At 30.2% G+C, this 22,683-nt stretch overlaps 1 protein-coding gene across 10 annotated transcripts; it reads left to right on the forward strand.

Annotated features, from left to right (window-relative positions):
- Positions 1 to 3,308: 3,308 nt before the first annotated feature.
- Positions 3,309 to 22,588, forward strand: LOC110663876 (26S proteasome regulatory subunit RPN13). 10 transcript variants are annotated; one of them, XM_058138523.1, is made up of 16 exons: positions 3,309 to 3,533; positions 3,986 to 4,033; positions 4,505 to 4,630; positions 6,856 to 6,967; positions 7,539 to 7,682; positions 7,834 to 7,893; positions 10,172 to 10,210; positions 10,307 to 10,381; positions 10,479 to 10,545; positions 11,393 to 11,471; positions 15,026 to 15,144; positions 15,261 to 15,290; positions 16,620 to 16,714; positions 16,791 to 16,868; positions 16,956 to 17,010; positions 22,149 to 22,588. In XM_058138523.1, the coding sequence occupies exons 5-16, from the start codon at positions 7,548 to 7,550 to the stop codon at positions 22,283 to 22,285; spliced, it is 969 nt and encodes a 322-aa protein (XP_057994506.1). In that variant the 5' UTR covers positions 3,309 to 3,533; positions 3,986 to 4,033; positions 4,505 to 4,630; positions 6,856 to 6,967; positions 7,539 to 7,547; the 3' UTR covers positions 22,286 to 22,588. The 10 variants fall into 10 exon arrangements, with proteins under 10 accessions (XP_057994506.1, XP_057994508.1, XP_057994505.1 ...); XM_058138525.1 differs by having other exon boundaries at positions 6,875 to 6,967; XM_021823347.2 differs by having other exon boundaries at positions 3,310 to 3,533; positions 7,539 to 7,634.
- Positions 22,589 to 22,683: the final 95 nt, after the last annotated feature.

A 22,683-nucleotide genomic window follows, 5' to 3' on the forward strand; every position in this document is an offset into this window, starting at 1 on the left:
GCTACATATAAATGTATGAAATGAGGGAAGAAACACTGGCTTGACCCAAATTGACCTTCATTATTTATAGTATATATAATTATATTTTTTGTTATTTAATTTAATTTTGAAATTTATATAAATTTAAAATTCTTATGACTTAAAATTTAATTATCTATATAATTTTATACTTTATATAAATCTAAAATTTTTAATCCTACTTATATCTAAATTCTACTTAATTAAGGTTTTATTATAGTATAATTTAAAATAAAATTCTATAAAAATGCTTTCATTATTTATATTATTTATAAAATATAGAAAGTATTTATTTATATGAATAACTTTTTTTAATAAATCTTAATGGATTTTTATCTCTACCTTAATTATAATTATTTATAAAAAAATATTTTAATACAATAATATTTAAATTTACGTAAAAAAAATTATCAACCAAATATATAAATTATTTTATTCATTTTTTAAAGTTTTCTTTTAATTTAATTTCTTATAATTTCATTAAAAAATATTTTATATAAAATAAATTTATATTTTTAATTATAGATATATTTTTAAAATTTTTAATTATTGACTAATATGTAAGTTACACAAACATATATAACACAAAAGAAAACTAGTACAAAAAATTAATATTCGTTTATTTATAAAAATAATATATAACTATAATATGTCATATATAATAAAATTTTATGAATAAAAAATTTTTAAATAATATATAATTATGCATATAAAACAAATTATATATATAAGAAAAATTTTAAATAGATAAATATATATTATTTAAAATATTGAGTTTAATTATAAAATTAATATAATTAATAGGATGACTAGATTTATAACACTATTTTTTTTATTTTAAAATAGTATATTATTAAAAATTTAAAAATATTAATATATGTACATATAAAAAAATATAATAATTTTTTAAATATTATAATCTTATCATAACTTGACAAATAGTGAATACAAATAAAAAGAATTAAAAATCATACTTTGAATATAGAATTATCATTTTAATTTAATAAATTTATATTTAAATATAAGCATAAATTGATATTTAATATAAAAATAGTCTAATTTTTATAAGAATACAAATATTATATCATTTAATTGAATTTTACTTTTTTAGATTTAACAATTTACTTTATTGAAATTTGATGTTTACATTTAGAGAAATAAATATAAAAAATTTAATTTAAAAATACATTATGATAAAGTATTTTACTGAAAACTAAATAATTATTTGTATATTTTTACTATAATTATTCTAATTAAAAATAATAATATACTAATGTCAATATTTTTTATTCTATTAACATAGATTTTTTTCATATAAAAAGAAAACTTTAGTTATTAATTTATTAGTGTTAATATATTTGTTAATCTCATTTTAAATTTTTTCTCTATATCATAAGAAAATATGAAATTATTTAAAATATTATATATCAAATAAAAATTAATAATATTGATATTTATTAATATAAGTGTTCACAATTAATTTTAGCATATAAAATTAAAAATCAAATAAAAAATAACTATAAATAAAAAAAATCAACATTATATGAAATTATCTCGATTTGAATTTATTTAACTATTATATATATAAACTCTTAAATAGAGTTAAAAAAATTTAAAATTTTCACTCTAATTATATATATTTTTATAAAAATTATAAAATATTAAAAGCTAATTAGTCTTATAAATGCAATACTTCATTATTGAAGAAATTTAACAAGAAAATATATGAAACAACAAAATAACAAATAATCAAATTTGTATATTTATAAAACATTAATTATAAAATTATACTATAACAATAAATTTTTCATAATAAATTTTACTTTTATAATTTTTCATTTTAATTGATATACTTTCGTTTTCGTTAACTTAAATGAGTATACATATAACATGCATGTCATGAAAAAATGAAAAATTATTATATTATCATAATGATAATTAATATAGTATAATAATATTATATTATATAGAAAAATTAATAAAATATTTTATATAAAAATATTAAATTATAAGTATATACAATGAATACAGAACACATGAAATGCACATTTAAAAAAAAAAATAGTTAACATAAGTGGCATACTATGATGAATACATTTTGGAGGCTCAGGATATTATCAACATTTGAATTTCAAATTGTTGTATTAAAAGTAAAAAGTTGATGGGCTAACACTCACTCATAAGAAAAGGGCAAGTAAACTTCATGACCCACCTAAATTCCATTTTAGTGATCTTATATTTCACCATCCAAGAAACATATGAACATATGCCTCATTGGATCTCAAGGTGTTAAGGCTATAATAGTCTTTCCACTTAAAAAAGGCAAAAATCTAAATAAAATAATCTAAATTTAATTTTTTTTAGTGTGATTAGGCCTATTTTTTTAAACTCTATGTATTAATATATAATTAATTATATAGAAAATATCAGAATAGAAACTGAATTTAGAAACGAATTTATGTCGGTTTATAATTTGAAATGGATTTTGAAATAGAAATTTGATAGAACATGTTAAATCATTAAAAATCAATTAGCAACCGATTATAAACCGAAATTAGAAACGGAAACTCGTCGGTTTAATAAATTTTAAAGTAAAGTTAGAAATCGATTTCTGTTAGGTTCTATTTTCTTTATATTTAGAAACCGAGTTTTATCGGTTTCAAAATCAATGAAATTTTAAAATAAATTAGGAACCGATTTCTATAGATTTCTAATTATTTTAGTTATATTTAGAAATCGATTGTTTTTTGTTTCAAAAATTAAAGTGTTATCTAATTATTTTTATCTAATTTTAATTTTAATTATATAGAATTTTATTAATTTTATTTTCATAAAACTATAGGGGACAATTTAATTTCAAATATATATATTATATTAATTTTTGTCAACTATATTAATTTTTTTTATACTATGCTAGAGAAATCTCTTTCATAAACTTAGCCTATTAAAATAATTTAAATCAATAATTAATTATATTTTATAAAAATTAAAAAATATTTACAAATAAATACTAATTTAATACTAGCTCCATTTTTTTATAAGAATTAAAAAAATTATTAGATAAATATTTTTATAAAAATAATATTAAAAATTAATTAAAATTTCTTTATAATATCATTGAAATGTAAAAATATGTGAAAAAAAAATAAAAATATTGAGAATAATAATAATTAAAGTAAAGTTAAAAAATAATTAATATTTTCATAATTTTTTAAAATAACAAATAAAATAGAAAAAAAAAGTTTTAAATGAGAGTGCTAACATAAAACTACGTAGTTTTAAGGATGGGTGAACTTTAACAAACCTAAAACGCTCCTCTGTTCTTCATTGCCGCTCCTTGCTTGTTAAAGTTTCGATCACTCCCAGACGCGACGCCTCTGTTGAACGAGTGTCTTGCTGTCAAGCTAGCTGTTGCATTCCTTCACGAAGCTCATCGTTCAAATTCTGTGTATGTTTGGGGGTGTGGCGATTGGAGAATAGTGTTGTGGTGAAAAACCTTGTAGGTGATTCCATAGGTAATTGGACAAATTCTTAAATTTTTGTTTTTCTGGGGATGTCTTGTTACTTGGGTCTAGCAGATTGCTTTGATTTTTTTTTTTCTAGTTATCCAAATACATGATTGAATTATGTCCATCGCCTTTCTGATTTCTTATTGGGTAAAATTTCCTGATATTTATGATTTTGACATAATATTATCGTTTTCTTTTTATTTGTAGGTTATTTGATTGGAATTTGATGTACTTATAGTTTAGGGCACTTTTATATAAGTATAGTCGCTAACTACCAGCATGGTGTTGGTTGTGATCATGACAGTGCAACTGAAAGTTTGCTTTAGGGTACATCAGATTATTTATTTATTTTTTTCTTATGAAATTTGTGTTCAAAATGTAAATAAGTAGTGTTTTGAATAAGATTATGGTTTTTTCAATGATTGCATTCAGATCATTTAGTTTTTTGCTGCTCTCAGGTATTGCATTCCAGGCTACAAAAATTAGGATCTGTAGAGAAGCATAAGGTTTACCTCTGCCTCAGCACCCTTTTGTGCAATTTTAATAAGCTTGCATTTATAGAAGTGTTCATGCTAACTGGAAAATGTAGAAACATTAAAGGGGAGCTATAGTAATGGGCCAACTTTAGGTTTAAATCTCACTAACAAAATTAAATTTAAAAGATTAGAGGAGATAAATTGTATCTTTTGTTGAAAACAGAAAAGTTAGAACTCCTTTTTTTCCCATTTTAATTTTAGACACATTCTGCATTCATTTTAGTTATCAGAGCCTTTAGTCTCTGTACATAACAGGTGTACGTGTACCAGAATGACTAATGAGGGGGAGAATCCTAATATTTCCGGGGTTGTTGCTGCTGTTGTTAAAGCAGCTGTTATAATTATAATCACTATTGATAGTAGTAATTTTTTGTGCATTTAGTTTGCCATTATGCATAAAGAATATGATTTGGTGCTTCGTTTTTGTCCTGTATTGAACAGTACAATTATAGTGGTGGAATAATTATGTTTGATGAATTGCATAAAGACCTTGCAATTGGTTTGGCATCCTCTGCAATAAGGCAGGAAGTGTCACCAATATAAGCCTTAAAGATTCTGGTCTGAAAGGTACGCTTCAGAGTTTCAGTTTTCCATCCTTTCCCAATCTTGTCTGCTGTAACCTTAAATAGTCCTATTGGTTATATTGCTTAATGCATTAGTTTGTGGAGTGTTAGTTTAATAGTGACAAAAGTGGAGTAGGATCTCTTAATAACAATGGCTAGAACTTGTTCACCAGTTACCCATGTCCATTGTTTCTGCACCTTATTTACCAAATATCATTGTGATATTTGGTGGAGCTTGGCATTTTCTCTAAATTTACAAATTTGATGAAAGCTTGTTTGCCTCTTGAGGCCTTTCAATTGCTTTTTCTTTTTGCAAAGTTTAAATTTATTTCTTTGTTGTAAACTGTAAAATACAAATTGTAATATTTAGGTAAAAGCATGTAATGTATAGATTGAAGATTGAAAGAAAACAATTTGGAAAATTCGTAAGCTAAATTACAAATGTATCCTTCAATTGGTCATATTCTGTAGACCAGGAGATGAACAATGGAATGCTTTATATGATCAACAGGGGTTTATCTTTTCCTATACATTGAACAGTCTCGATTTGAAACAGAAATATTTTTCTTTTTCTAATTTTGCTCTTATCAAATATGATAATGCAACCCTTTTGCCCATCCTCATAGATTGCTTTCATATTCTTCTAACTCTTTTGCTCATATTCTTCTAACTGGTTGCTTCTATCTACTTTCGTTTCTCGATCCTCTGTTACAATATCCAAACTTCCATCCATCACTTAGTCTAATCTCACAACAAAATAAAGAACAAAGACAAATTTAATGATTAAGCATAAATCGAAAGTCCATTTATTATTCAATAAATTTATTCAATAATTCTACAACAATTATATATATATAAAAAAAAAATCTACAGCAACAAGTCAACAAATCAGCATCAAATGACAAAGTCAAACAAGTATACAGATTTGAGGAAAAAAAAAAATATATATATATATATATATTAAATTCTCAAATTTTCACAATATTTCACAATATTAAAATAATAAATCATAATTATTTATGTTTTTTCCTGTGAGATAGAGCTTGTTGTAAGAATTCTAGAGTAGTCACTTGCAAGGTAAGAATAATTGGACTGAACTTATTAGGCTTATTGAGATGAAGATTGAGAAGAACAAAGCAATGCTTGTATTTTTATATTTTATGTGCAGATTTTACATATTCCTGTTTGCATAGTCTTCTCTGGTTTGGTCACATATGAGCTGTCATCAACATTGGCTGTAAAATTAATGATTTCATGTTGTATTCAATTGGGAAACTTTGTACTTATGATGATATTATGTTTTCTAGTATCATTATCATTGATTATGTGATTGTCAAGTTCCATATTTAAGCATCTTTGTTCTTAACTATGCCTTGATTTTGTTGTTAAACATGCAGTTTTGGCTTGCATATATTGATTATTAATTTTATTTTTGGGATGGGTTTTATGTTTTTAATTTATGTTTGATTATTTTCATCCTTCTTTTACATTGATGTTTGATTATTTTTGGGCTATGCTTTACAGTTGAGTAATTTAGATAGAGTTGCCAAAGAGAAACTCTAGTACATATTAAAATTATTTATAGCTATGTGTTAATTCTCTAGTTAATGGTAAATTGGGCCAAAACTTAATAGGAGGACTTAGAGCTCGTTTGAGATTGCGGTGTAATGACTAAAACCCTGGTTTGGGACGAAAAGCAATTTTGCTAGCTGTTTGGTTAATGAATAAAACTTTGTTTCTGCCCTTTCAAAACTAAGTTACACAAAAGCATCAAAAGTGTTGATTTTTTCTGAACCTGTGTTTTGCAAGTGGCTGGACAACAAACTTGATATTTCGTGTTCACAAAAATACCCTTGAGAACTTAAAGATATTACAATCGTGCCACTATAAATACTCATCTTTCTCACCTTAGAATAACGAAGGGAGAGGAAAAAATAAAAAGAGAAAGGAGAGAAAATAAGAACGCAATTATCAATTCCATAGTACCCAGTCATTGATCACAATCCTCCATTCACCAAAGTGCAAATTTTCTTTACCCTTGCTTCCACTACTTTCCCTTTGCTTTTACTACTTCAATTAGTTCCACCCACATCAAGCCCTATTGCAATTTAAGGACTGATTTGTGGGTTTTATTAAATATTAAGGACTTAATTGTAATTTAACTTATAAGTTTCCCTCTTTGCACCTACGGGTCATTCACTTAAAACTAAATCGAATGAAAAACGAAAGGGGCAATTTCACATTCTAGCTGCCGATTTGAAGGAAGAATCCTGTCTATCCTAATAACAAAAACTGCCTTTTGGCAAGGAAACCACACTGCGCAGCTCTATCTTGCACACAGGTATGATCCCTCGTTTTCTCTCCATTCTTCTTACTTGATTTCCCTTTCTTCGATCTTCCTTTACAATTCTAATTGGAAAAATTAGAATTATAATGTATTGATTAAGTTCAAATTACAATTCTACTCGAAAAATTAGAGCTTCATTTGCAGCAAATTCATATCCAAAACAAACTTAGGGTTTGGTATTAGTAGAATTTGAGGCAATGGAACCAAATTATTACTTCACTATTATAGTGAAGAAACATAGGGGTTGGTGGGTCTGAGAATTACTGCTGAATTTTAGAGAACGAAAACAAATTAATGCCCAAATACAACGCAAAGCAACTATTGGACCCTTTTAGGTAAAGCCCTTTCCTAAAGATTTATTTTTTGGCTGGTTAGATGCTTAAACATGCGCCCACTCGCTTATACCTGAGTTTAGCAACATAGCCAAAACAAAGATTGAAGAAAAAGAGAAAATAAAGCTAAATACTTAAGGATTAGTCATATTTAGGTGCATTTACGTGTGTATGTGTGCTGTGATTTTGTGGTATTAATAAATTGTTACAATTCTAGTTACATTTATTTGCAGGAAAAAAAAATGTTGGAGTTTCGTTCAGGCAAAATGTTTTTTGAGGGTAAAAAGGTTGTCCCTGATGCACGAAAAGGACTTATTCGCATAACAAGGGTACATTATATATCCTGCCATTTCTTTGACTTGGAATTTATGCCTCAAGTAAAATTTTCCAATTCTCTGTCAACATTAATAATGTTAAAGTCAATATATATATATATATACACACACACACACACGCACACACACACACACACGCACACACACACACAGAGAATTATTAATTGCATTTGCAAAATTGAAAATTTGCCAGGGCGAAGAGGGATTAGTCCATTTTCAGTGGCTTGATCGTAGTCGGAATGTTGTTGAAGATGTATCCTAGTTATTATATATATTTTTGTGTTCCTGTCAAGTGTCAATAGATTGTTCTGTAGTTAAATGCATTGGCTGAAAACATAATTGCATTATTTTTAGTTGTCTAAAGAATCTTTGGGGGTTAAATTGTATTGGCTCTTTGTTTAATCTCTATACAAATTGTATCCTAGTTATTTTATATATTTTCCATACAATTATGTTTAATCTCTTTGTTTTCATTGCTAATAATAAGCATAATAGAAAAAAAAGGAAAACCTCTCATTAATTGCTATAATTTTGACATTGACTTGTGGTACTTCATTGCTGGGAAAGGGGGTTAACGGTTAACCCTGTCAGCCTCTTTTTTTTTTTTTTCTCTAAAGGTTGGGAAAGAGTGGAGGGGGACAAACAAAGTTTATTTTTATTTTATTTCATCAACATTTATTACTCTTTAGATAAATTATATAGTGTTAAATAATAAAATAAACAAGAATAATTATAAATTATATTGTTAAATAATAAAATAGACAAATAATTATAAATTAACATTGTTTTTATAACTTTGTACCAAGTTCACATAATTTTTACTCCTTTAAATATTTGTAAATATCAACTTTGTTTGTTTAACCTTGTAACAAAAACTCATAATTGTTACTTGTTTAATTGTTTTTTCCTTTTTTTTTGTCCCTTTAGTTGTTACACTCTTAAAAATTACCCTTATATCAGTTAATCTCCTATTTTTTAATCTCGAAACAAATGTATCATAACTGAGCAACTAGCTTGTGGAGCTACCATAGTGTTAGTTTAGCTAACCAAAGAAAGAGCGCATTTGGATCATGGTAGATAAGGGTGACTTTTCAACTTTTATGTTTCTCAATTGATGCTGGAGCATTTGAAGTCCTATTTAGTTTTGGATTTTATTCGGTTTTCAATTTTACTTATTTTTCTATTCATTTATGAATTTTATTTAGTTTTCTTTTCCTTCTTTATTTAGGATTCTTGTCCATTAAGTCTTTATTAAGTAGGATTAGTTTTAGTCTCTCTATAGGATTTGTCCTAAGTATTATAATAAGGTTAGTGGTAGGCATATCAACAGTTCAAAATTTTATCAAGAGTTTCCGTAATTATCTTTTCCTTGTTCCAACTGTAAACCACCCTAGTTTAACCCTAATTATTGAGATCTAATTGTCATAAGCTCTTTCGCTGCGTCATCAATAGATTTTAATAAGTAACTGGCAAATGTTGGAGAATTAAGCATTACTAAGCTAGAATTTATCCTAACTTTTTCTTTGTTCCTCACACTAAAATGCTTAGAAATATTTTTTTATTTGATTCAATCATGAGTATTTTCAGGATCATTATCTTCCATGAATTTGCATATTAATATTGATCCGTAAAAGAATATGGTTTATGGGGGTTGTCAGTGTGTTGGCATCAAAAGGTGGCTGCACATAGTTTGGATGTGCTTGTGTAGTCTTGGACACAATCGTTGCTAGTGTTTTAATGGAACTAAAGGTATTTTGCACAACAACACTTGACTTTCTGGTTGTTATATTTGCCAGGATCAGTTAGTAACAATACTAGTGATTTTTGTAGTCCCAATTTTAGGATCAAATATTTCTTTCCAATTTTTCCCTTTATATATCTTTTCCTTTACTTTTCTTTGTTTGTACTCTGCGAGCGTGTTTGTAGGGTGAGAGACCTTTAACTTTCTTGAAGAGACCTTTACCTTTCTTGAACTTGGTAAGAGTAAGGGGCTATGTTTTGAGATATTTGCCTTATACATTGTGCATGCTATTCTATCTTGCGTGGTGTTGCTTTTTGGTGTTTAGTCAATATTTGTCAATTGGTCTAAAATCGAATTTATGGCAGCTTCACAAGCATGTAATATCAACCTAATTGATTTGGAATGTGTTTTATATAACATCCAGACGATGATGAGATATATTACATTTTATTGGTTGGTCATAAGTGGAGTTACTGATTCATATCCTTTAGTAGTGTCTTTAAAGGTCTTTTTTTTATTTTTTATTTTCTATTATTTGAGTTGCAAATGTAAATCATTTCACTGTCTCACAAATGATTTGTCCTAATTTTTCTGAATGCACCAACTAGCATTATGTGCTGTGTTTCTTTTTATGCTTCTGTTTGCAATTTTCTTGCTTTTATGTAGATCTTTCCCACCAATTATTTTTTGTGCATGTGCAGTTCCTTTCCTCTCTGCCATCATTTGTTCCTTCTGTATTTCCTTTTAAGGTTAGAATATTCTGGCTTTTTCCTTGACACTTGATTCATAGGATCAAATTATATTCCCTGATGAGGCGGTTTTTGAGAAGGTACACTATCTTCATCTTCAGAATTTCAACATTTGTAAGTTGGGTAATATTTGATTTCCATAAATGTTTTAATATTATAATTTTTGGATTACTCAGGTTAATCAGGCATCAGGAAGGGTTTACATCTTGAAGTTCAATACTGATGATCGGAAGTTTTTCTTTTGGATGCAGGTAAGCTCAATTTTATTCCTTTTCACCATTTTATTTGTGTCCTTGATTCTGTCATTTGTTTCATTATTTTGGAGGTCATAATTGACCATGTTTACAGGAGCCTAAAGCTGAAGATGACGAGCAGTTGTGTAACTCTGTCAACTATTATATAAATCAACCATTAGGTAATTTTTATGTTGTGTTCTAATTTTTAGCTTTTCTCATTAAAAAAACTAATGTCATTTTGGATGTCTTGTTTTGACGTTCATTTAAAACTAATGGTGCTGCTCTTCACCATGTTGCTTCAAATAGTCTATGCATAAACTAATTCATAATTTATAAATCAATGCATTACATAGAAGTGTTTGTTCATTCTATTCCTAATTTCATATCAAAGCATCCTCACATTAGCATGTGTTCATTCCCAATTAAAAGGGGATATATTACCTTTTTGTTGATGTTTGTCTTCTTACCTCTTGGTTGGTCCTTTGTACTTCCATAAATAATTTCCGCTCTCGCTCTTCTTCTTCTTTTGTTAATTAATTTTGTTAATGTAACTTCGAATGACTGGACTATAACCTAATGTTGTGGCTCATAACCTTATTATTCACTCATTAGTGAAATCATTTTTGATGTTATATTGTATTGTTGATGGTATTTACTTATTTTTGTTCTTGAGAAATTTCTGGGTGCAGGCAAGATTGGTTGAGGGAATAGAATGATTTTGATATGTTCCTTCTCACTATTTTTTTGTTAGCTGGAGGGAAAGAAACAAAATTGCTTTTCAGAGAGAGCCTGGGAGGACTTGCCCTTCTGTGCATTCAAACATTGTTGGATTAGGATTTTCAGATTTTGGTGTAGTAGGCACCATTTTGTTGATGAAGTGTTGTAGATTTTGCGATTTCCTTCATTATAAATTACCTGTTATTTTTGTATGTAAATTCATTGAACTTGTTCTCCCTGGGTGTATGTTAATGAATTTCTTTACTTATCTGGTAAAGAAGAAAACTAAAAAGTATTTTTGTTTGGCAGATCTTGGTGATGAAGAGCCTGATGCTTCAGCTCCTTTACAAGTTTCTGAAGACATGGTTGAAGATGATATCTCATCAAGGTATATTATTTACCACAAAAGTCCTGTTTGAGATAAGAACCCTTTCACCAAACCCACAACAAAAATAACAATAGTAATTAGTTTCATTGGTGAAATTTTCTTCTCAATTTGTTATGCTCGGTCCTGTAATGATATTTTTAACTTTATGTTTTGTGTTCACTTGAATGCAGTTTGAATACTTGAATATATAGATAAATAATATTATCAGGGTGTACAATTTTTTTTTTTTTTTTTTGGAGAAGAGGAACAAATTTTAAAGCAAAGCATGATAGTTTGATTCTGAGATGGTCTTTGAGACTGTAATAATGGCTTCATCATGTGTAGGATTGATCTCTTGACAACTGTGTGCTGGTTGATCCATTTAAAATATTCCCATTGTTAATATTCAAGAGTTTTAGGATTTGGGTCAATGACCAAAAAGGCATGAACTTTGATCAAATTTACAATTGCAGGAGCCAACACTTAAAAAATGTTATAGTCTAGACTATAGTAGTGGAAAGGAACCAAATCAACCAAATGGTGCAAGGCAGTAGTAAAAATAATAACAAAAAATTCTTACCTTGTTTGGTTTGAAGGTAATGTACAATATTGGTTACTTTAATAATTAATATTTTGTTTTTATATGAATATTACAAAAATACCTACAGCAGGAAATCCTAGAGACTTATATCAATATTTTAATTATTTTATATAGGTTTCATGTTTTGATTTTTTCTTAGAGTTAGGGAAGGTGTCGCCTTTTCTGTGGTTTTTTTTTGTAATTATTTTTATATATATTTTTATCCCAAAAGTTACTTTAATAATTAATACCAATTTAAAGATATATATATATATATATATATATATATATATATATATATATATATATATATATAGTGCAGTGAAAAGTGCTCTCTAAAGAGCAAAAGCGCAATGACAAATAGGAAAGCGCTATGCAAAGCAAAGCGCATTTAGTGAAGAGTGGGCTTTTTGCGCTTAAAGCGCAATGAGGAAAAAAAAAAAAAGCGCGAAGGGCAAACTGAAGATTTTGATGGAAATGTATCTTATTTTGGAGATGAGGATGAAAGTGTTGAAGACTTTGATGGAAATCTATTGATAATCTCTAGGTTATTAATATGAATTTGAATGCTAGAAACTTTTGGATGTTTGATGATTTCTTAAGGGTTTAAATTTTATGTAGAGGAATGTATTTTCTTTGCATATTATGTTATTAGTTATTTGTATTTTAATAATTTTGTGCTTCCTTCAATGAAATGAGCACTTTTTTCATGCTTTGCGTTTTAAGCGATTGGGTTATGCATTGCTTTGAGTACGCTTTACTCTTTTAACTACCTTGGAAAAGGAAAAAGAGGGAATAGTTATGGTGCCTGAATGGTCAAAACATACCTTTCTATATGGCCAAAAATGAAAGGAAGTTGCAAAGCATAGGGGAGGTATTGGTAGACAACTGCATAAAATTTTAGGTTTAAAGAGTTTAGGATATTTTTACAACTATAAAAATAAGTGATGGGCGAAGTAGAAAGTAAAAAATAAAAATTAAAGATGCCTGGAAACATATTTTCCTCAACCCACCGGTTTGGTGGGTTGAAAAATTGGGAGATTTTGGGAGGTTAATGTTAAACCCTAAAAAAGAAGGCCTAAAGACCTTATTGTACCACCAAAAACCCCAATCCAAACAATCTGTAAGATTTATAAGGTGAGAATGTTCCTATTTTATCTTCCATTTTCTTTTTGATTTTATTATATTCTTATCTATTATGTTCTTAATTTTGTATGGTATGCATAAATCAAATGCAAACTAGAATAATCTGCAAATAGGGGTGAACAGAACATAAGCCTCTAACCAAAAAATTTTAATTGCATTGAATTGATTAAATAACATTATTTTGGTATTGAATTTTATTGTTTCGGTTTGGTTTGATTTGTATTTTGTAAAAGTTTTGGTTTTCTGTTATCTGTTTGGTTTTGGTTAGTTGAAAATTGTAGTTGAAATAGTCTAATTAACCTATTTTCTATGATTTTTATATGAATTATGACTTTCCGTTAACAATATTTAAGTTATTAATATGTAATATGTATTTATAATTCTTAATTAAATTTATATAAATGAACATGTATTAATTTGCAAATTATATTTTTTTATTAATAACTTGTGTAGCTGAAACAAAATATGTCAAGTTAGATGTGGTTTCTAAGTAATTTGGTTCAGTTCAGTTAGTATTTAAAGGGGCTTGAAAATTTAGTTATTAAGAATTTCATTTTAGTTAATTGAATGTGCAACTTTTCTCCAAAATTACTTACAGGTTTTTCAATGCTTGGCTTTTTTTGAAGAATTTCTTTAAAATTTAAGAAAAATGGATACTTTATTGTAGTTGATGGCAGGGACAGATCCAAAAATTCTTGCTTGTGAGGGCAATATATAGACATATAAATACTCATTATTACTCATATATGCATTCAACTAATAGGTTTATTTCAATTAATATAAAATTTATTAATTTTAGACATCTAAAATATGAATAATCCAAACTTTATGGGAACAATAGAGAATTATTTAAAGAAAGAAAATTTATGAGGAGCATCTTTGAGAGTGGGGGCAAATTAATACCTTCAAATATGGGGCAAAGTTAGGATTTTACATAGAAAAAATATTAAAAAAAATAAATTATTAAAAAAAAACTGGATCTGTCCCTGATTGACGATCCTTAAAAAATCAAATGAATAAAAGGGATCTGTACAGCGAAGTCCAAGTATTTCAGGGCTAATATTTAGTCTGCATCAGCAATTCACTTTCTCTGGCATGAAAAATGAAAATTAAAGTATCATAGGGTTACCTCCCCTTGGAGGTCATCATGAAGAGTCTATAAAGAAAGGGTATTAAAATACTGTTCATTTCTTTTGAATCAAGCATTAGATCTGTCTCCCAAACAACTTGAAATTTATCTTTCTAGGCATAATATAAGAGAATTTTACTTCTGAAACATTGTTTATGAAAAATTATTTTGTTGTATGAACTATAAAGTTCTGTAACTGTTTTGGGCTGAAATATAGTTGAGACTTGAATATAGTTGAGACTTGAGAAATATATACAAATAGGATGTTGTATGGGCATTTATATTTTATCCTTTATCCAAATCATTGCACACCTTTAGTTTTAATGCTTTTAATCAATTTTAGCTTGATTTGGATTTTGGATCTCTCTCTCTCTCTCTCTCTCTCTCTCACACACACATCACACACACACACACACACACAATTGGACTTTTGAAGATTTGAGTGTTTTAAAATTATCCCTATACGAGTAAATTGGAGTAGTTATGGAAAAAGCTGAAGACGCTGATATAACCAAACAAATTTGTTGGTTCAATGTTTTTTGGTTGTCGATGATATTTGGTTTAGTTTGCTAATAAGTTTACAAATTTGGTGGGTCTAAAATTTATGCAATAACTGACTGAAGTGACTGATGGACACCTGTAGAAGAAATTGATATTTTCAAGATATTTGTTGGCACTTATCTTGTCATTCTGATCATGTATTTATTTCATAATTTTCAGGGAAGGTAACTTAATTGTACCCAATTTAGGTGCGAAAGTAATTAGTGATGTAAGCTCTTCATCAGGACCGGTGAAATTGGAAGACCTACAAAGAATCTTGAGTGATATTGGGCATGGAGGTATTTCTACTCAAAACATGTATTCAAACTCCTGCCCCTATTTTCCCTCCTTCTCTCACCCCCTTTCTTATTATGTTGGTTTGAGCTGACTGGTTTGTTATGATGATGATACACAGGTGCAGGTAGTGCTGGAGATCCAGATGGAGGTAATTATCATTTTACAGTATATGATGACAATTGTATTTTGATTGATCTTGTATTTGTCATTGTTTCACCTATTGAATATATTGTATAGTTTTGATTCAAAGGGTATTATGAGTTATTGTTTTTGTTTAAAACTGCACAATTGTTTTTATTCTTTTTTTAGTACTTAAAAGAAGTCTCTTGTTCTAGATCTCTCGAGTAAGTAATACCGGACATCACATTAGTTTGAAACTAGAGTTTTGGTGCTTATGAAAGTGGTTTGAAGTGTGCCTGAGGCACAAGGAGCCAAGGGTGAACTGCCATCTAGCTGAGTTTATTCACCTATGCATACATCTAGCTCTGGAAAATTGGGTGAAGCAAAAACACGTCTTATTTAGCCGTTAGATTATGTGATTGAATTTTAGTTTTATGGTGTGGTGCATGAGGCACAGTTTTTACCTTGCACTGTTATAAAAGCTGAAATTTCTAGAAGATCAGAGAGCATCCAAAGGGTCAAAAAGAAGAAGAGGCAATAAAATATGACCTCCTTGTGGTGTGATAAAATATTGATCCAATTGTGGCTTAATGATTGAGTATATTCTGCAAGTACAAAATATATAACAATATGCATTCAGTTTAGAGATAAAATAATATGCTTCAAATTTACTTGATTTGATTATTTTTACTTGATTTCTTTGCATATCGTCTGTGGAAGTTTTAAACAGTTTAAACCTTGGTATGATAGCCAAAATAAATTTGTATTCAGCATGTCTTAACTTTTAAGCCTTTTTTTTTTCTTATCTTGCATTTTATTTCTTTCTCATGTAAATTGTTATAAATTTTAAGTTTTATGGCTTTTTCTTGGTTAACTTTGTTTTTAACATAATTAACCTTATTACGTTAATAACTATGTTGATGATTGGAGCAAGTCTTGATTTGTGGTAAGAAAGGCAAAATGAAAAAAATGTTGGCATAAAAAGAACCTTATTTCAAAGATGCGTGCCTCTTGGGCGTGCACCATTGCTTTATGCCTAGGCTTCACGCGTCTTCAGTAGTCAGTACTTGTACATGCCTGTGGCATTGAACTTTTACTAGCTACATATAGGGTGAACATTAAAAGATATTGTTTTACTGACCAAAGTTTTCTGCTGTTACACTTGTGTCAGTAGTCTAAGAAATTTAGTCAAGTTATATTGAAACTGAAGGACTTGCAACTTTTGATTGGTGAAAGAAGATATTATTTAATTACTTCTTGTCAGATCAGGAATTTGGCACACTATGTTGTAAATGGCACTGCATACATTACCTCATCTGTTCTGATGCAAGTATTATGTTTTCTTTGGTTGTGATAGGCTTGGGATTAGGGGATATACTGAAGCCTGATTTAATAATGCCATTGATCAACACATTGCCATTGGAAGAAAGACTAGCTTCATACTTGCCTGAGGTATAAAATAGTCTTCTGTTTGAGATTACCCCTTGTATTTTTTATTGCTGTGTTAGTGAGAAAATTAATGGTGCAGGGTCAGTGGACTCCAGAGGATATTTTGGAGTTGCTGCAGAGCCCACCTTTCCGTCAACAAGTGGATTCTTTTACTCATGTGAGAAAATGGACTCCTGCCCTTTTATTTCTTATCTTAGATGTACCGCCAACCAATTTACTAGTGTAACCCTTACCTTGTTTGTAGGTACTTCGAACTGGACAGATAGATTTGTCTCAATTTGGGATAGACCCTAGTAAATGTGAGTGATCTGAAATTCAAAAATCTCTAGCTTTTGACGTTCCTTTCTTAGCTTTTGGTATTCTGCTGATATGGTCTTTCATGTATTCTTATCATGATAGGTCTTGTAAGCTTTAGGTAGGTTTGTTTGCTTGGTGATAAAATTGGCCCTTGAAACAATATGATAGCTAAAATGAAACGGTTTAACCAAAAGAAGAAAAAAAAAAAGTAAAAGAAAAAGAGGAAGGAAAAAAAATAACTATTAGTCTTATCTTTTAAGTCAATAGCATATTTTCTAGACAATGATAAAATGTCATTTTTTTTAATGCTAAAACTTATAGAAATTTACGCCATTTTTTTAAAAAAAAATCTGTTTCTAAAGTTTTTAGTTGTATACAGAAGTATGTTATGTATTTTACATAGGTCCATTCAAAGTTTCAAGTCTAGATTTGCCCCTAACCATATCCACCAGGATAACATTCTATCGTTGCTTTATGAATAACCAGTATTTGGATGCTTCATTATATGGGTAACTTTTAAAGTTAATTTATTGATGATAGTAAATTGAAATATTTTCAGTCTAAATTTTAAATAATATTTATAAAAAATTAAGGATATTAAGAAATTCATCACGTATTATTTAAGAGAAAAATTTCAGATTTATACTGGACAGTTGAAAGTAGACTCTAGGACAGGTTTTATATGGTACGTATGCATTGGTATATAGCTTTAGAATTTAGGCAATTGATCTAGAGGCAGCATGTACTTGTAAATTGTAACAAGATTATGGTTTTAGAAATTTGGACAATATATATAAATACTAGTGTAGTTAATAAATTATATTTAAATTGATATTATTCTTCAAATATGAATTTTTATGGACTTAGGAATATATTAGGATTTATTAAATATGAATTTTTATTGATTTAGGAATATATTACAAGTTATGAATTCATATTGAAATGGTAAAATTATCTAGCTAATAGAAATATGTGCAATTACTAGTCATTGAATCTTAGGTTAATTTCACAATTTGTAGGGATGTTTACTTCAAGTTGGCGTTGATATAATGGTGGCAAAAAAAATATCTGCTTTATGGAGACATCAACTTGAAGTGGGTTTGACAGCCACTTTGAGAGGTTACATAATTATATGTTGACATCAATGTATAAAACTAATATAAAATTGTCAAAACAACTCATCTACATTTTAGAGCTCTCCTGTCTCCATAGATTAAAAGTAATTGTCCTTTTCTGTCATTTAAAAGATTTGAGTTCTTGTGAAAATAGTTCTCCTTTTTAGTCCATTCAAAAGTTTTAGGCTAATAGTTTTGTCTCCACAAAGCTTTTAAGGTTATATCAGAGTGTCAATTTAGCTTCTAATGTTCATTTTTTTTTTTTGGTAAGCAAAGATTTTTATAATAATATTAAAATCAGGAAAAACTTAGCATGGGTATCCCTAGCTTAAATCCAGACTGATAGTCCATCCCCTATACAACCTATCTAGAAAGTTGCATGCTAAGTGAAAATCCCTAGAACTGACATCAAAGCCTGAATCGGAAATACATCCAAGTCAAGAGACCAAGTATACAACCTAAATATTAGCAAACAAATCAGAGCTAGATAAAACCAACACCAATAGAAGAGAACGTAGCAGCAAGCAAATTGTGGCAGATCAAACTTGAATGGTGCAGCGATGCTGAAGGCCAAAAATAGAGCATTACCCAAACAAGCAGCAACTAAAACCCAAACTAAAAATGAATAAAGCAAGCTAAAAAAAAAAACCTGCATCCGATAGAAATTTGTGTGAGAACCAATGGAATGAAGCAACCAACAACTGAAGGAAATTAGGACCAAAATCAATAATCACCACCACCACCAAACCAAAGGACCACAAGCACTCTTATGACAATCCCATAGACATCAGCAACAAAATTAGAGCATGAATCTTTTCTTGGCAAATGGCACAAAAATCACCTATTGCAATTAGCAAGGTGCCATAAGCTAAACAACAGAAATTTAAGCTGAAGCAGGACCATAGCTTGAGAGAGAGGCAGCCACTTATCAATCCACAACGCATTAGAGTGCCAGACAGCCCCGAAGCATAGACAGATGGGGGCAGAAGCCAATGATCAAATCCAACCGTCAATGCAACAGATCCACAAAACAAACTTGAATATAACAATTAAAACAAGGCTGATCCAACACATGGGACATAAACACAATTGCCGCACCCACCATGAGAGCCAAGAAAATAAAAAAACCATGCAATAAATTCTTCTGAACGATAAATGCCCTCAATCTTCCTGTTCATATAAAGAAATATCATTGTTAATTTGCCAAGTCAGATGCTTAACAAAGAGGCTTTCTTCCCCTTCATAAATAAAACCAAGATCTTTTCCAGCTTGAATGGTAAGGGTTGCTTCAGTTTCTGGAGCAAGAGACGTATGTGCATTGACAGCTTCTGATTCTAACCGAGTAGGCATGCAGACGTGAGAAGCTTCCTGAAGGATGTTGTTCATCCTTTTGATCTCACCATCTGAGGCTATGAAAGACTATTTGGACATTCCCTTACTGCGTTCTTTGCCACCATGATGCAGCTTTGGATGGAGATCCAAAATATCGACCGAGGGTCTATGGGCCTTGGTTCACCATTTGATAAGCCTTGAAGCCTTAAGGTGGGAGGGAGGAAGATTACTGTTGATCTTGGGCTGGTTGGAGAAGAGTCTTGAACAGGGTCCTCAAGGATAGGCCCAGATGTTGAACGTGGCCTAGATAGAGCCACAGATGGAACAAAATTGTCCTCGTGGGAGAGTGCAGGTCAGCAGTACTTATGTATTTTCAATTTCTTCAAGGTTGAGAGCAGACACATGGATAGGTGTGGGCATCAAAGAAAGCATTTCTAATTCAAAATTGCAGCACCTATTCCCAATGTTGTTGGAACAATGATGAGTAGAAAATCCCCAATCCTTATTTATCAAAAGCTGGCGGCTGCATGGGTGGCTATCTCGTGTTTCACCACCACCAATGGGAGAGGCTATAATGGGCATCTTTCAAGATGCGATGAATGGTCACATGGAGTCTGTTGGCTTAGGGAAGGAGGTGATACATCATCTTCATCTTCTTGATAAGCATTTGACAAGCCAATCGCACTGGACATACTAGCTTCCTCATCAGAACTGCTACTAGCTTCCTCATCACAACTATTCTCCACATCAGCTCTGTGCTTCTTAAAGCCGTTCCCATAAGAAGAAGACCTAATAAAACCATGGTTACCACAACACTCCTCAAACATGAGAACATGAAACCTAGTTTTCTCGGCACCTACAGCAATGGTTTTGGCCCCAGCAGATGAAGAATCAGTTAATAATAAAATTCTAGCAAAACTCAATTGTGATTTCTTTTGTGTAAGAGGATCCATAGAGATAAAGGTACCACACCAATCCATCTAAAAAAGTGCTTAGACCATAAATTCAGTGGAACCCCAAACATTCTTAACCGTACTAAGCCTTTTCTGAGAAGTAAACACCTCATTCCAAGGGTTAACATTCGAGAACCACTCACTAAGTAACAAAGATTCAATGAAGCTTCTCATAGACTCTGTATCTTCGAAAACTAAAAGAACAGCATCACCTCCCATTGGTATCACTGAGATTGGAAAAACACCCTCCTTAATCATGTACTGTTCTAGGTTAGAGATTGTATGAATGTTCAATACTGTAGCCACCGCACATCTGTCTAACTAGTCCATATTCTCATTTTTAATAACTTCTGACGAAGTATATTGACCACTCATGATATGACTTTGAGAAAGTGTCCCTATCCCACTGACTTCCATGGCAGATTTCAAAAGGTTTCACAACTCCTTTCTCAGATCTGACTTTATTTACCATATTATTTTGGACATCTTCATAGGATGGAGGAGGCTGTCTGTTCTCCTTTGTTTCATTAACCTTTCCCTTCCCCTTCTTAGCTTTATCTCTACCATATCTTCACACAAAAAGCCTGCAACTTGTATGAACCAATCCATATACCATTAATCGCATTCAAAAGTCTATAAAAACCTTCCGATGATGAGCGGATAAATCCAAAACGTCTGCCCCTGCAACTGAGCTTGTTAGGGATGTAAATTTCATCTATTCTGCCCAACTAAGAAAGAGAGCGCCATAATGAATTGGCATCCCTACCTGAGCGGAAGTTCTCAAAGTATATACTCTGTGTATAGGGGAGGTGGGTTTGTCTAGTGTTTTGGGCATGGCAAAGGTTATGATGTGAGGAGGACGAGGGTTGACGAGGGAGGTTTTGCAAAGAGGAAGGTTGGGGGGGTTATGTTAGTCAATCTTGAGGAATCATCAGCAACCAATTTGAGTGGTAATCCCTTTGAAGCATTTCACTGAACAGCTCCTTTGCATCCTCCAAATGCTCGCCTTACCCATAAGTCTCAACCTTGATTACTTAATTCTTATAGCTTAGGAAAAAGCCAGAGACTGCCCGCGTGAAGCAGCGTCTTGAACCTTAGCTTCTAATGTTCATTTGCAGTCAGTTGGTTTCCTAAGGTTTTAACTTTGGCATAATTTAGCCCAAATTGATCATGTGATGGTAACCTACATTAATTTGTTGTTAAGTTGCATGTTTTGTGGATCCCTTCCTCATCTTTCTTCTCTTTCTTTTCTCAAATAGAAATTTGGACCCCAAAAGAAACCCAACTCCTTCAATCAAAACTCAAAACAACCGAAATATTATGCACAAAATCCCACAAGTCTCCTGCCAACAATCTCTCTCGCTTCCATCCAACTCTCTTATATCCAGATGATGGTGAGCCTACTCTTTGTTGCCTTGTTAAATTATTGAATCTTGGAGGCAAGTTTGGAGAGGGGCCAATGGTGGTATGGATCTTATAAATTAGTACTGGCTATAGTCTCACCATGAATCATATTTCAAGAAATTAGAAAAACCATGAATAATATTTCAAGAAATTAGAAAAAAAAAAAAGGAGAGTAAGAATCATAGTTGTATATTTCGAGTTTCAGATTTATTTGGTCATTTACCTATTTATCAATGAGTGAATGTTTTCTTTCAAAAAAAAAAAAAAAGGAAAAGAAAAGAAAAAAGAATGAATGGTACCGTGACTAATGTTATGTTTTACCCTGATGTGTTGCAGACAAGTTCACAGTTTTATCTTTTTTAGAGGCACTTGAAGATTCAGTTTCCAAGGTGTCTGAGGAATCAAGGCAAGATGATGAGAATTTAACAACCCAGTCGTGTGATCGAAATGAGCCTATGGACGAGAGCCATTAGCGGAGGCAGTTTCCTCCAACCTTCTGCTTGATCTCTCACCTTTTTTTTTCATATATCTCTGGCAGTTGGAAGGCAAAACGATAACAAGAAAAAGAAAAGGTGTTCATTTGGGCTTAAATTTATGATTTATGTGTACACAGAACAACTTTTTTTTTTAAATTATATATCTTCAAACATTTAGGGGAATATTTTTTTTGGTTCTCAAATCATTGTAGCCGATGATATTTGATTTTAGGATGATTCTTGGAACTTAAGAAGTTATGCTTGTTGAAAATGGAATAGCTGTGTTATGTTTGCATAAAACTAGCGAATGTTAAGTTCCTTGAACTGAGAACCAAGAGGTTCTAGGTTCTGGTTCTGGTTCATCTAATGTCGCGTTGGTTTAATTTTTTTTAAAT

This window comes from Hevea brasiliensis, chromosome 16, assembly GCF_030052815.1.
Source record: "Hevea brasiliensis isolate MT/VB/25A 57/8 chromosome 16, ASM3005281v1, whole genome shotgun sequence".
Classification (NCBI taxonomy): domain Eukaryota; kingdom Viridiplantae; phylum Streptophyta; class Magnoliopsida; order Malpighiales; family Euphorbiaceae; genus Hevea; species Hevea brasiliensis.

Excerpts from the sequence above, each read along its gene's own strand:
- LOC110663876 (XM_058138523.1), top strand. The coding sequence starts at position 7,548 with ATGTTGGAGTTTCGTTCAGGCAAAATGTTTTTTGAGGGTAAAAAGGTT. Across the intron at positions 11,472-15,025 it reads GAAGATGATATCTCATCAAG|GGAAGGTAACTTAATTGTAC; the intron begins GTATATTATTTA and ends CATAATTTTCAG. Across the intron at positions 15,145-15,260 it reads GAGTGATATTGGGCATGGAG|GTGCAGGTAGTGCTGGAGAT; the intron begins GTATTTCTACTC and ends GATGATACACAG.